A 15020-nucleotide genomic window follows, 5' to 3' on the forward strand; every position below is an offset into this window, starting at 1 on the left:
TCACATTTTTTGGTGAACAGCTAAATATTTAACCACACTTTTGCTGTACTTTTTAGTTCATGTTAAATGTTTTAATCAGCCAATTATAATTTCAAAATTATGCATTATAAAATCTGTCAAATTATTTTAATAACTTAGCGGATTCGAGTGCTTTAATATCTGTATCTTTTTGTATTGGAAAGGCACTTAATAAATACAAATACAAATTATTTGCCTACTCAAATATTTTCGCAATAAATAGGAGAATAACCCAGCAATTTCTATTAGGGAGTAATGAGTTAAAATGCTAAATTCTGCCACTTCATTACTTATACAATTTAATTTCAATTGCAAACTAATTTGTTTTAATGATGCCCGTATAGTAAAAATAATTGGAGTAATTTATCCGGAAATTCGTCTCCCTCCTGATCGTTATCAATCTTGGTTGAAGTAGAGGGAGTGGTTTCTATACGTAAAAGTATGGTTAAAGGTTGAATCCAGAATCTCTTTTTTAAAATTAAATTAAGCATATAGTAATTTATTGTAATAATATCATGAATTGAATCAAACTATTTTCATGTAGTACCAAAGTCACTGAGGCAACAGTGGCCATATGAAATGTGAGAGAGTAATTACTTTCAATATTTTTTTCTCTCACCTTTGCCCTAGTTTTTTCCTAAATTATTTTGAAAAAAACAACAAAACTCATAGTTCATTTTATTAATTATTTAATTAATTAACCTTGCTTTGGTATGGATGAATATTAACAAAGTTGATTTACTCCAACCCCTTTATAAGTCAATTATCCTTATACAATGGAAGCCAGCTAAATAGGGACAAAATTGTTTGTCTTTAAATAAACTTATTTCCTAACTTTTATATAAATATATTTTTATTATATTCAGACCAAATTTCGTATTTTTAGTTCCACTTGTTATGGTGGAACTAAGCTAAATAACGGATATTCGCTGAGGCGGTGCAACGTATTTCCACATATCTTTGTCCATTATATTTTACCGATTTTTCCAAAAATTTTTGAGCAACTAAAAATATCAATACTAAATTACGTACCCCTAGTTTCTTTTGTTTTGGCACTATCACACGATAAAAAAAAATTTAATAAAAATCCCCTAATAGCTTAACCCTCCGTTACTCGCAACTAATCTAGTTGATACAGGGAAAAAATTGTTATTGTAGTTTTAAACACTCTAAATTTTAAGCAATTTTTTGATAAAAATATATTTATACTGCAATTTTATTTTTATTACTCTTTTAAATACTGTGAATTTAATATTATTTTTATGTTTTCGAAATAAAAAGTGAAGAGATTATTTTCAGACGCGCCTATTATTTATTAATATCAATTTGATACATTGCGACTAGTATCGATTTAAAATGATTGCAACTAACGGAGGGTTAATTTTTATTATTGCGATTACGATTAAAAAATCATTTGTTATAAAGGGGCTTTTTTTCTAAAACAAAATAAAACAAAAAATTTAGATAAATCTTATTCAAATTTTTATTGTATTACGAAGAGAAAAGTTTGGCAACTATGAATGAAAAATGATATTTGGCAAACCATGCTGAAAGAAGTCGATTCTTTCCTCATCATTTTTAATCACTTTTTGGCAAAATGGCGGGTCTATTTCGTTAATCACATCACGGATTTTGAGTTTTAAGGCTGCAACGAATTCGATTGGCTCCGTATAGACTCTGTACTTAACATAGCCCCACAAAAAATAATCCAGTAGTGTTAAATCACACGATCTGGCTGGTCACTTAACGGGTGATTTTTGTGAAATTATGCAATCGGGAAATTTGGTATGCAATAAATTGATCGTTCCATTGGCTGTGTGACATGTGGCACCATCCTGTTGAAACCACATGTCAGTGATATCCACGTCATCAATAATAGACCAAAATTGAGTTGTTGACATCTCGCGATAGCGTGATGCATTGACCATTACAATTTTGCTTGTTGAAAAGAAAATGATTTTTACGAAATGTAACTTTAACAGAAAACAACACATTTAATGATTGGTAACCTAGACCTTATCTTATTTTCTGATAAATGTCAAATCACATTTTAGTTTAGTTTTGTGTTTTCAATTGGGAAAAATGTATTTCCAATAATATTGTATACCCTACATCACCACAGTGGGGAAGGTATATCCTTAAAGTATACCAATCTGCTCAGGATCACTTTCTGAGTCGAATATATTTGGGGTATTCACACGGTCTACTATTTGGTCATATCAAATCTTTGTTGTGTTTCAAACAAAAAAGTTGTTTTGTTTTGTCATAAAATAATACTTATTTTTGTTTAAAACACAACAACAACTATTATAATATATTAGGACATTATGACAATATGACTAATAACAGACCGTGTAAATACCCTTATTGCTTCAAAACATATTTTATATTTTGGATTAAAGAAAACAAAAGGTAAATACTTTATTTGTCGCTTAGATAATCTAGTAGCTCTAAAAGCCTCAAAGATAATTCGATCAAATTTGGTACAAGCGTCTTTAAGGACGAAGCCTATTAAATTTGGTAAGAATCGGCCGATTATTTCTCCTAGCCCCCATACGATTGCCCTATCTTAAAATAGTCAAACTCTCATAAATATCTTATTTATATAGATATCCAAACCAAATTCAGCACAAATAAATTTTATATAAGCCGAACTCTCATTACCAAATTTTGTGCATTTCAATGTTGTTTTTATAAAGCAAATTGGGTAATAAAGGCGATTGTATGGTTCTTCTTCTAGTTATTTTTACAACACAATCAAAAAAATGGGGATTTTGTCATTCTTACAAATATCGAGTTCGAAACAAATTTTTACGTAGATAAGTAATATATAATATATGCGTTACAAAATATTTATTTTGATAGATATCCCACTCGCATCCCACTAAGGGACTAAAAATATCTTAAAGGAATGGACCTAGGCTTTCTTTTGAGCAAAAAAAAAAATTAAAAAAGGGCCCATATTGGAAAAAAATTTTGATTTTGCAAAAAAAAATTAAAAAATTGTATGTCTTGCGTTACAAAATATTTATTTTGATAGATATCCTACTCGCATCCCACTAAGGGACTAAAAATATCTTAAAGGAATGGACCTAAGCTTTCTTTTGACTACAAAAAAATTTTAAAAAAAGGGCCCATTTGGAAAAAAAATCGTATTTGCAAAAAAAAAAGTCAAAAATTGTAAGTCTTGAGTTAAAAAATATTTATTTTGATAGATATCCCACTCGCATCCCACTAAGCGACCAAAAGGGTCTTCAAGGATAATATCTAAGCTTTTGTTTGACCTAAAAAAAAAGATTAAAAAAGGGTCCATTTTGAAAAAAAAAGTCAACAAAGTTTTTGATTTTGCAAAAAAAGTCAAAAATTTTATGTTTTGAGTTACAAAATATTTATTTTGATAGATATCCCACTCGCATCCCACTAAGCGACCAAGTAGGTGTTCAAGGAAAATATCTAAACTTTATTTTAAGAAAAAAAAAAAAATAAAAAAAAATAGCGTATTTTAAAAAAAAGTCAAAAAAGTTTTTGATTTCGGAAAAAAAATATTAAAAATTTTTTATTTTTTTTTTTAAATATTTTTTTTCGAAAGATCGAAGAAATAGCTATCTATACTATTTGGAACACATTTTGCTAAGAACAATAGGTAATAAGTTACATGGATAAGAAAAAACCCCTGTTTGACCAAATTGTCAAAATTTTACCCCCTATAACTCAGAGAGTTCTCGACCGATGTTGTTGAAAAATTGTGTCTGAGTTACTATCCAATAGAGCTAACCTTGGTGCAAATTTCATCCCGATCGGAAGACATCGATTTCAAAAGTTGGTTCACTTGACATGAAATCCCCCATATGTATATTCAAAAATTAAACTGCTGAACTTTTGTAAATATCCGTCCATATTTGATCATCACTTAATTGAACATAAATGTTTGGTGTTGAAAATTTTCAAAACTAAAAAAATTTCGGAACAAAATGTCCATCCGAAGTTTGAAAAAGAAAAATGTATCTTGAATTCGACATGTATGCATATTTTTGGTTTCCTGTAAATAATTCTAGTGATTAAAAACGATTTTTTCTTTGTGTTTGATTATGTAATTTCACTGTTAATATTTTGTTTTAATAAGTAAGTAATAATATTTCTGTTCGTTATCTATAACTCAAAACGCCCTAACAAAAATTAGAATACCAACTTTTTTAAAAGATTGGATTTTCAATTTTTTTTAGTTAGGGCATTTTGCGTTTTAGGTAACGATATGTATTTAAAACACTTTACACATTATTAATGTATTATAGAAAAGAAAAACTTTGATATTTTTATCTACATTAAAGTACTTTTTTAATTAAGTTCACTTAGAAGTGAATGTTGCATGTGAGCCTACAATAAAATCACACACGTTTCTACATGCAATATTAAATATAATTTTATCTGAAATTCTAATTTAAATAATTTGTTATGGGACATTAATTTTGTTACCACTGATTAAATTGGAAAATGTAGACTGGACAGAACATACGTGGTCACAGACAGTTTGATGTCAGGTAACTTATTTATTTATAAAGCCAATTGTTATTAAATTTGTTTCATAAATAAATATATGGAATGAAATGTGGCATGGACAAAGTAGAAACAAAAGTAGACTTGAATTTTAAATGAATTTCTAAAACCAATTATTTAAAAGCTGCATTACTAATACTTATTAATACTTAATAAAAACATCATCATCATAATAATCATCGTGAGTTTTGTTATTCTTACCTTAAATAGAACACTCGAATCTACATCATGCAGACATTCTAATGTCGCACTGGCACCACGTTCCACCCATCTCGGCACCCTCAACTGAACATCAGCATCCGTGTGAGCGTCTGTAATGAATGATAAAAATCCAGAGTGTTAATAAATTTCATTTTATACTTTAAGCAGCAGCACAAACCAAGAATAACAACAAACCAAAAAAAAAATAATACGAATAAAAGTAAATAATAGAACGGCTAAAATTACAGAGAAAACTGGAATGTTAAAAACTTTCCATTTTGGCTAAAAGTAAATGTTTTCATACCCCCAGAGTATAATTTTCTAGGTCATAAACGAGAGCATGACAAACCTCGGCAAATCAAGTGCAGATAAAATGGAAGATGAAAGCAAATGAAGAAAAATAAAAATTAAAACCCAAAACTCTGCTGAAATAACCTTGAAATAAATTGTTGTACTTGTAACTGACTGTCAGACTGAATGCCTGGTTGGCTGACTAACTAACCAAGTTCAACTAATCATCCTACCATTTCCCTTACTCCGCTCTGAAAGTTTAAGCGCATTGAAGTGGTCTTCTTCCAAATAGGATGATAAGATTTAAATGTAACAAATGATTTAAGAGACTTAAAGTGAAATACTGCAAAAGCACAGAAGAGCAAGTGACAAAAAAAATTAAAAAGTATTCAAGTGTCTGGTAAAATTACTTACGTTTAATTACGAGTTAAAGGATTAAATTGTTAATACTTTTTATTCTCTACTTTCTTAATAGCTGACATTAGTTTGGATAATTACAACTTATATATTTCTTTTGCTTTTAATGTCTTTACACTTTGTTATATATAATATTTAAGAGAATGTGACTGCCATCGCATATGTAAGTAATATTTCGATAGAAGCTCGGAATAACAAACAGCTTTAAATAAAAAGTAATTACTTTGGATAACAGTTAAAATCATGCACTAATGAAGTAATAAATAAGTCGTTATAGAACTACTTCTAAGTAATGCAGACTATATGTATTTGTCATTGATACGTAAGTTATTGTATAATTTGAAGTCAATTCCAAGTTTTTTGCTGTGGTGTAAATTTATATTGTAATAATGTATTTAATCAAATAGTGTTGGGGTATATAAATGTATTTGTAACATATATATTATATTTCTTACTCATTTTAACGGGTTTATAAGCGTTTAAGCACTTTTTCAGGAACTTTGTTGTCATAAATTCTTTATCCTAAAATTTTTTTTTTACAAATTAAAAAAATAAATTAAAAACCAATTTCGAAAAAAAAAAATTTTAATTTTGTTTACCTAAAAATATTTAAAAAAGTGCAAATACAGTTTTTACCCAGAAATTTTGTTTTTAAAATGTTCTGGAACGAGTGTAATCTAATCCATTTCAAATCAAAATGGCTGCCTTGGAATTTATGATGTTGAAATTACTTTTAGAATCAGTTCTGTTGATCAATATGTGATGCTATACTACATCTATAGAGATTTCTACAAACCGAGTCATTGCTACTAGTGATACATATTTTGGTTTTAGGCTAGTTCCATATATCAGTTATTAGTTCCGAACCACTTTTTTCGATAAACTGCTAAACAATTTGCCAACTACGTTTGAACAACAACATGAACATATAATTTTTTTTGATTTCTGAATTACACAGAAAAAACTATTTTCTAAACAGTTTCAATTCAAATATTTATCACCAAGGCAAGGATTTTCATGCACTAAAAAATTAAAAATATGCGCTTATAATATGCACTATAAAGAGAGAAAATATGCACTAAAAATGTCAAAAATATGCAATAAAAACAAATTTTTTTAAATATACACAGAAAAAATTATATTTCAATTCAAACATTTATCCCATATTGAACTGGTTTCAATTATTTCATAATTAAATCAAGTATTCATTTTTTTTTTTTTTTAAAATAGAGAAGTAACACTCAGGCAATTAATATGCCTATATATAATTGTGTTACTTTCTTTGGAAAGGGGATAGAGAGTAGAAGAAAAGGTGGTGAAAGGAGAAGAAAAGATTTTTTAATTGACAATTTGCTCAAAAACAAAATTTCTTGATACTTTCTATTGAATTTTGAGTTTTGAATTTGATTATTTTGACAATTAAATATACAATTTTCGTTATTGGTTGAATTTCAAATACAAAAATTATTGAATAGATAATTTTCGTAATTGAAAACACATTTTTGTTATTTTTTGTGTTTCAGTTACGAAAATTATCTATTCAATAATTTTTGTATTTGAAATTCAACCAATAACGAAAATTGTATACATATTTACAATTTGAATTGAAACGGTTTAAGAAATAGTTTTTTCTGTGTATTTATTAATAAATGAAAAATATAAATTTCACTATTTTCAGATAGGGCAATTATATGGGGACTATGAGAAATAAACGATCGATTCTAACCAAATTCAATAGACTTCGTCCTTGGATCAATGGAAAAGATTGTATAAAATTTTGTCGAATTATCTTTGACAAAAAGACACGATTTCGTTACATCATACATCCGACGGTAAATTCAGACTGTTCTGCAGGTATTATCGAATTACTTCGTTAGAAAAAGTTTAATGATTTCTTGCAAGCACTAATTTTCTGACACTAGATCAGGTGGATAAATACTAGAACGGAATACTTGAGATCTATGGCCCTTAGAGCAAAACATTGACGAACCCTACGTTCGGCAAAACAAAATTGTTCGTAACTTTCTTGCAGAAATACATTATGGGATGTACGGGGAATTTTTTTTTCAGGTACGGTCTAATGTAAAGTGTACACTAATATATAAATATATCCAATAGAAAATTAAATATGCAATAAAATGAAAAAATATGCTAATTATATGCTTTTAAAAGGAAAATATGCAAAATATGCATTTATAACAAAATATGCAACAACAAATCGATGCCATTTTGTTGCAAAATCTTCGATTCGGAAAGAAAAATTGTCAAAGTGATTTTGAGTTACTGACTACAAACATGCATTTGCATAGAAATCCTTGCACTGTTTATCACATATTGAACTGGTTTCAATTATTTCATAATTGAATCAATTATTCATGTGCTCAAAAACAAAATTTTCTGATATTTTCTATTGAATTTTGAGTTTTGAATTTGATAATTTTGATAATTGAATATACAATTTCCGTTATTGGTTGAACTTTAAATACAAAAATGATTGAATATACAATTTTCGTAATTGAAAACACATTTTTGTTATTTTTTGTTTTTTCAATTACGAAAATTATCAATTCAATAATTTTTGTATTTAAAGTTCAACCAGTAACGAAAATTGTATATTCAATTATCAAAATTATCAAATTCAAAACTCAAAATTCAATAGAAAATATATACTGGATTCAATTATGAAATAATTGAAGATGTTTTTCCACATAATTTATGATAACTCAAAAAGGGTTAGTCCGATATTGCTGAAATAAACACGCTTGTACGCACATACAATTTTTGAAAATAAGCGAATTCACTTAATTGTGAATAAATTCGAAAAGAATCAATCGATTTTTATGATCGATATCTCATTTAGTTGTTATTATATTTGGATTTGAAACGCAATATATATGTGAAAATTTGAACATAGCATGGGAAAAATGTTTTCAAAATTCAATAAATCGAAAGAAGAACATTAACTACTCAATTTGAATAAATTCGAAAATAATTAATCGATTTTTATGATCGATATCTCATTTAGTTGTAATTATATTTGGGTTTGCGATAAACAATAAACCTGAACTATTTCTGCAGTTTTCGATTTTTCATGAGTTTTTTAAAACAAAAAAATTTGCTATTTTTATGTAAAGAATATATTTTTTGCTTCAATTTGTTATTATAACTCCGAAATTACTGACTCGATTAATAATATATAATATACATATAATTAAAGGTTATGTAAATAGGAACCTTTTTTCAGACTAACCCTTTTTGAGTAATCATAAATTATGTGGAAAAACATCTACAAACATTTTTAGAAAAAAATCTATCCATAGAATTTAAAAATTTTACCATTTTTTACTTAGGTAACCATGATGCACCAAATCTATATAGTGGTTAGTGAAGCCGTTTTTTGCTGTTGACCTGTGTTAGCAGGTAAAGTCAATTTCGGAACTTCTTCTAGGGACTTAATCAAATGTTTCCGGAATCGTTACAAATAAAGTGTACTAAAGTTCGTAGATTCGGCCTCATTACATAAACTGTAGCTTTGTGAAATACGAAATGTAAACGATATTATTATGTAATATTGTGCAATACAAATTTCATGATCGTTATCTCTATCAGTCAGAAAGTTCTCTGATGTGGAAGTATGCCTGGTACTAATTTGTTATATAGTTTTTGTATCACACAAAAACACTTGATAAACTTGACTTAAATTACTTAAATCAACATCATAAAAAATGTAACAAAATAATTACAAACTCCTAAACCAGATTCTATTATTTATTTAGTTGTAACATTCACACTTTCTAGTTACTTTTCCAATTTAAACAAAAGTTCACCCGATAGTAATAATGAAGAAAACCATAAAAACTTACACAATTTTTTTTGCTTTACACAAGAGTGCGAGTGTCGCATTTAAAGTATGGTAAAATATTTTGAAATATAAAAATAACGTGATATATTTAATAACGAATGAATAACCTTATGAAGAAAATGATATCTAATGAATGTGCTTCGAAAGTCATTCCATTTAAATTTGAATATTTTTTGCTAAAAATTATCTATTAATAGAATGTTATTGGTATCATTTTTAAACTTAGACTTAGAATTTCCTATTTTGATTTTTTAAAGTAAATTTTATAAAAATACCCTCGTATATTTATTGAAATGTAAATAGCAGTGGTTCTCATTTATTTGTACTTCTGCTACAGAAATGCTTTCTTTTTTTAGATTGTAGCTTTTTTGTTCCTTTCTTTTCAGTAGTAGCAAGTAAAACCACAATTAGTCTTGGCATTTTAACACATCAAGTGCAATCAAAAGTTTTCCCTTGAAAATTCTCAACTCACTATTGTAATTTTCACTTCACTTTCGTTTGACTTTTTTGCTACAAATGTGTAAAAATCATATAAAACATAAACACAAACTAATACATACAAATTTATATTTAGTATGTGTAAATTAGGTTGGCCCTTTTATTCGAATTTTTCTATTTTCGGTGATGCCTGTCATCCAAAAATAAAAAGCTTAACAATGTTAATTAACTAAATTTCCTCGAAATCCATCAATTTCAAATGGATTTCCACGAACCCAAAATATATACTACTGTTAAAATTTGCATTTTTATACCCTTCACCTTCGTGAGAAGGGTATATATAAGTTTGTCATTCCCTTTGTAATTTCTACATTTTTCATTTCCGACCCTATAAAGTATATGTATTCTGGATCCTTATAGATAGCTGAGTCGATTAAGCCATGTCCGTCTGTCTGTTGAAATCAATTTTCTGAAGACCCCAGATATCTTCAGGATCCAAATCTTCAATAAAAAAAGAAGTTTGCCATTTAAAATCAGCAAAATCGGTCCACAAATGGCTGAGATATGAGGAAAAAACCAGGACAACCTCGATTTTTGACCTATTTTTCACCAATATCTGGATTTCTAAGTCATTAGTATAGAAGATATGGATATCTGCTGATAGATATTTCAAAGACCTTTGCAATGACGTATATAAAACCATAGTAAGTTGGACCTACAATGGGTCAAAATCGGAAAAATATTTTTTAATCTGATTTTTTTTTCACCAAAAGATTGTTTTCGCTAAATATTAAAAAAAAAAGGAAAAAAAAATGTTTGAACTTAAAAAATTTAAAAAATCAATTCGAAAAAAATTTGTCTCCAAAAAATTAAAAAACTGCAAAAAAATTAATTTTGTTTAACTAAAAATATTTAAAATTTTTATTTTGAAGTATAATTTGGTGAAGGGTATAAGATTCGGCACTGCTAAAATTGTCAGAATTTTGTTTCTAGTTGACATCGAACAATTCGAGAACTAGATAGATAGTGAAAAATCGATAAAGTGCAAATTAAAGACGTCCCTAATGTGTATATTATGCACAGTACATTGTTTGTAGTTTAGTATATTTTACATACATTTTTCAAATATATTTTAGTTTTCTATTTAAATATATATATACGAATTACCAAAATATTCTTACAAATCTTTTACATATTTCTATTTTTAATATTTGTAGGGAGAATAAATGTTTGTATGTACAGTACGGATTCGCCTGGTGTAACCAATCCTTTAGTAGCTTTAAAATGCACCACAGTATTTTTTTATATTGTAGACTCTGTTAATGGAACTTGTCAAGAACTCGTGACTTTTCTAGAAAATTTGTTGTCAATTATGAATTAATTATCTGAAATTGAATTGCTTTTTGGTATTTAGCAACATGCTTTCTTCTCTACTTTAAATTGTATCGGATAATTTCACTGAAATTTATTTTTGGAAAGCTAAATTTATTATACTAATAATAAAACTATACAGCGAAGGATAATTACAGACACTCAAGCTTTATTTGTAAATATACATATCAACACCCAGAGAAAAAGCAACATAAAATCAATAAAAACCACATTGAATAAATAAGTAACATTAACGAATAATTTAAAGTTGAAAATTATTGATTTATTGTATATCAATATTGTCCAAATAAGTTTTATATATACGAAATTCATGTCACCAAATTTTGTTACGATCGGTCCATAATTAGCCATAGCTCCCACATAGAGCCGCTTCCGATAATAACTTTTACGTGCACAAATCTCTTAAAAATTTTTGTATACACAAAAATCAATATATAAATTATTGATATTTTAAAAGAAAAATATTTTTGATCATTTACTTAGTTTAGGGTATTATATGATCGGGCTTGACCGACCATACATTCTTACTTGTTTTTAAGTTGCAGCTTTTCTCTGAGTGAAAGCTTAGAAAAAATACCATCAATAAACAGTGGTTTTATAGTTTCTTACATTTCCTCGCTACAACAATTGGTTGGGTTTTTTTCCGACTATAAAAATCTAAAATAAAAAACAACTTGGTTTATTTTATTGTTTTCGCAAGAAATCCAAGCTCCCAAAATTTTTGATGCACAGGCAAATTTTGTTGTACTGAACATAAGGTCATTATTAAAAATTTATTCGCCTATGAACAATTATGGACCGATGAACATGAAATCAATTATAGATCGAACATTGTAATTAAAAAGTAAGAAAATGAATAAAACCATAACTAATGGCGTATCTTCTATTTTTAATAACTTATATGTCATTTATTCTCACTTAGTTATTGAACATTACAGTGTGAACAACAAAGTTTTTTAGCTTCGAAAATGTCGAATTTTGTGCCAACAATGCGTCATATGCGGGAAGTTTTGCTTTACTTCTTTAATATGAAAAAAAAAGTGCCCTGACACACACTGATTGCTCACCAAAGCTTATGGTGAATGTATTCCATCGATTTCATCGTGCTAGAGACGGTTTGTTCGGTTCGGAAATGGCGATTTTGACACGGAAGACATAGATTGCCCAGGCTAGCCAAAAAAGACTAAGAATTGGAGGCACTACTCTACACTATGGTTCCAAATCAAAATCTAGGTGGACAAAATTATTTGGCGCTCTTTTTATATAGAATTGGTTTGGTCTGATTTAAAAAATGTTTAAAATATCAATGTTAACTTTTTTTTCAAGTTACAATTAAAAACAATTAAAAAATACGTTTTAATGTGTTTCTGAAACTAAATTTTTAAAAAGATCTGTATTTACTTTCAAATTACAGTAGGGTCTAGATATATAAAAATCCATTCCGTAAAAATTAAAAAAAAAATATTTCGGCGGGTGCTAGCGGCTTTTTTTACAAAGACATTCCCCAGAAGTTTCTTAAAATTATGTATATAGTCATTCAACGGGCTTCGACTGTCTTTTTTTTGGCAAGCTATATAATATTCTTAGAAAAAAAATATCAGTATATTTGAGAACCAAGTTTAAAGGTCTATAACCGAAAAACGGAGATGCCCATAAATATAAGATATACACCTAATAAAAGCCTATATCAATGTTTATCTATGCTTTGAAGTATGAATTTCCATATATAAAACAATTGAGATATATGCAATTTAGTAAAGCAGTAAAATATTAAAAAAAATTAACGTAAATATGATTCAATATTTTTGAACTTCTGGCGCTTCTGTCGAGAAAACGAAATGTCCAATTGAAAAAACCATTTGTATTGGAGGAGATCAGATGTGCTGTATGAAGATTGTTGTCAAACTCAACAACAGCTTGCTAAATTATTGGGAGCAACTCAAGCAGCACTTTCAAAATGTTTGAAATTTCAGCAGCAGGATTCATTCAAAAGCCGAAAAAATTATGTGCATTTCCGAAATGATGTTTTAACGCTATAAAAGTAAATAGATTTTGCACCGAATCATTTTTTGCTATTAAAAATCGGTTCATTGCGATAACCCGAAGCGTAAGAGATATTACGTGAAGCCCTGCCAACCAGCCGAATCTACACCAAATCTAAATATCCAAAGCGATAAGGTAATGTTATGAATTTGGTGGGACCAAAAGGGCCCTATCTATTATACGGTGCTGAAATCTGACCAGACCATCAGAGGGAACCAGTACCGAACGCAACTGATTCGTTTGAAGCGAGTATTGACAAAAAAATTCAGAAATGTGCGGCCAGACATGCAAATGTAATATCATGACAACGCTAAGTGACATGTTGCAAACTATTTAGAGAGAAGTGGTTGGGAAGTTTTGCCTTGAAGACCTTGTCCCGTCCGATTACTATTTGTTTCGATCGATGCAGAACGCTCTCGCTGTGATACTCTTCACTTCAGAACAGAGTATCCGAAATTGGCTTGATTCGTTCTTGGCCTCAGAAGCTGAGCAGTTCTTTTGGCTCGGAATCGAATTAATATTGTACAAATGAATATCATTAACTTCATGCTAAACTAATATCCAGAGTAACAGCAGTGATAATCTTTAAATTTTGAAAATAATATATGGATGTTAATTAAGTTAAGTTTTTAATAAAAAATATTGCAAGTGTAAAAAATAATATAATAATAAGGAGGTATGAGCCAAATAGATACTTTGTATGACAAATTCTTCGGTCAGCTACATATAAATACGCATAAAAACTGCTAGACATAAATGCACAACCAGTGTTGCCATATTAGAAATTAAGAAAAGCGTCAAGTGTATAGTAAAAACGGGTAAAAAGGGTAAAAAAATTACGAAAAAAAGAGTAAAAAGCGCCAAGAGAAAAAAGTAAAACTTTAACAAAAAAATTTGAAAATTTATTTTTTCACTTGCAAATAACACATTCAAAATGGGTACCCAATAACCACAAAAGCCCCAAAAAATCAAGCACTTGAAGATTTTATTGGAATTTGACTTGAATGCAAATGTAATTATGTTTTAAACTGGAAAAATATTTGAAAATTTAAATATTTTTCAAACAAAAAACATATGGCTTGAATTTATGTTTCCTTTTTACTGGAGAATGATATTGAAATAAAGTGTAATACAACTGTAATTCAATTGCTTGACTATAATTCAAGGCTTGAAACACACTTGATTTCAACTTGAATTCCAGTAAATATAAATAATTAATTAAATTATTTATTTTACTTAGGAGTAAACAAAACCTTAAAATAAAATAACAATTCAATAAAAACGAAATAATACATTTCAAATACATCTTTTCAATAATCATCATCAGCACCGGGCCACAAAACGATTTTAATGAAATACTCAGGGGGCAAATTGTCCCACTCGTAATCGAAATAAATTTCTAACGCAATCATAATTTTCTATACATTTTATTCGATATCAAATAAGAGAATGCCAAAAATTAAAAAAAACGCATGTTTGAATAAGTATCCGATCGTGTTGGACTGCGGAAATTATTCCCCAGATCTTTTATATGTTGGATTTGTTACAAAATCACATGGTTTTAACAAAAAGCACCAAAAGCGCCACAAAATATGTAAAAAGCGTCAAAAAATACCCTTTTTTAAAAAAGGGTATTTGGAAAAAATAAAAGGGTAACGAGACCAAAAAAGCATCATAAAATACCCAAAAAGCGTCAGTCAGTTTTAAGAGTAATAGATTCTCTCAGTCTAGAATTAAGTATATGGACTGTAAGAAGAGCAGTTTCGGCTTGGTTCAAAAGATATAGAGCAGGTTTCATGTAATG

At 28.3% G+C, this 15020-nt stretch overlaps 1 protein-coding gene across 1 annotated transcript in view; it reads right to left on the reverse strand.

Annotated features, from left to right (window-relative positions):
* The window catches only part of beat-VII (beaten path VII), a 327320-nt gene that overhangs the window by 123027 nt on the left and 189273 nt on the right, over positions 1 to 15020 (reverse strand). The window contains exon 2 of the mRNA XM_065499191.1: positions 4774 to 4883. Coding sequence (XP_065355263.1) covers positions 4774 to 4883 — 110 coding nt within the window. The remainder of the gene's footprint in view (positions 1 to 4773; positions 4884 to 15020) is intronic.

Source organism: Calliphora vicina, chromosome 1 (assembly GCF_958450345.1).
Source record: "Calliphora vicina chromosome 1, idCalVici1.1, whole genome shotgun sequence".
NCBI lineage: Eukaryota > Metazoa > Arthropoda > Insecta > Diptera > Calliphoridae > Calliphora > Calliphora vicina.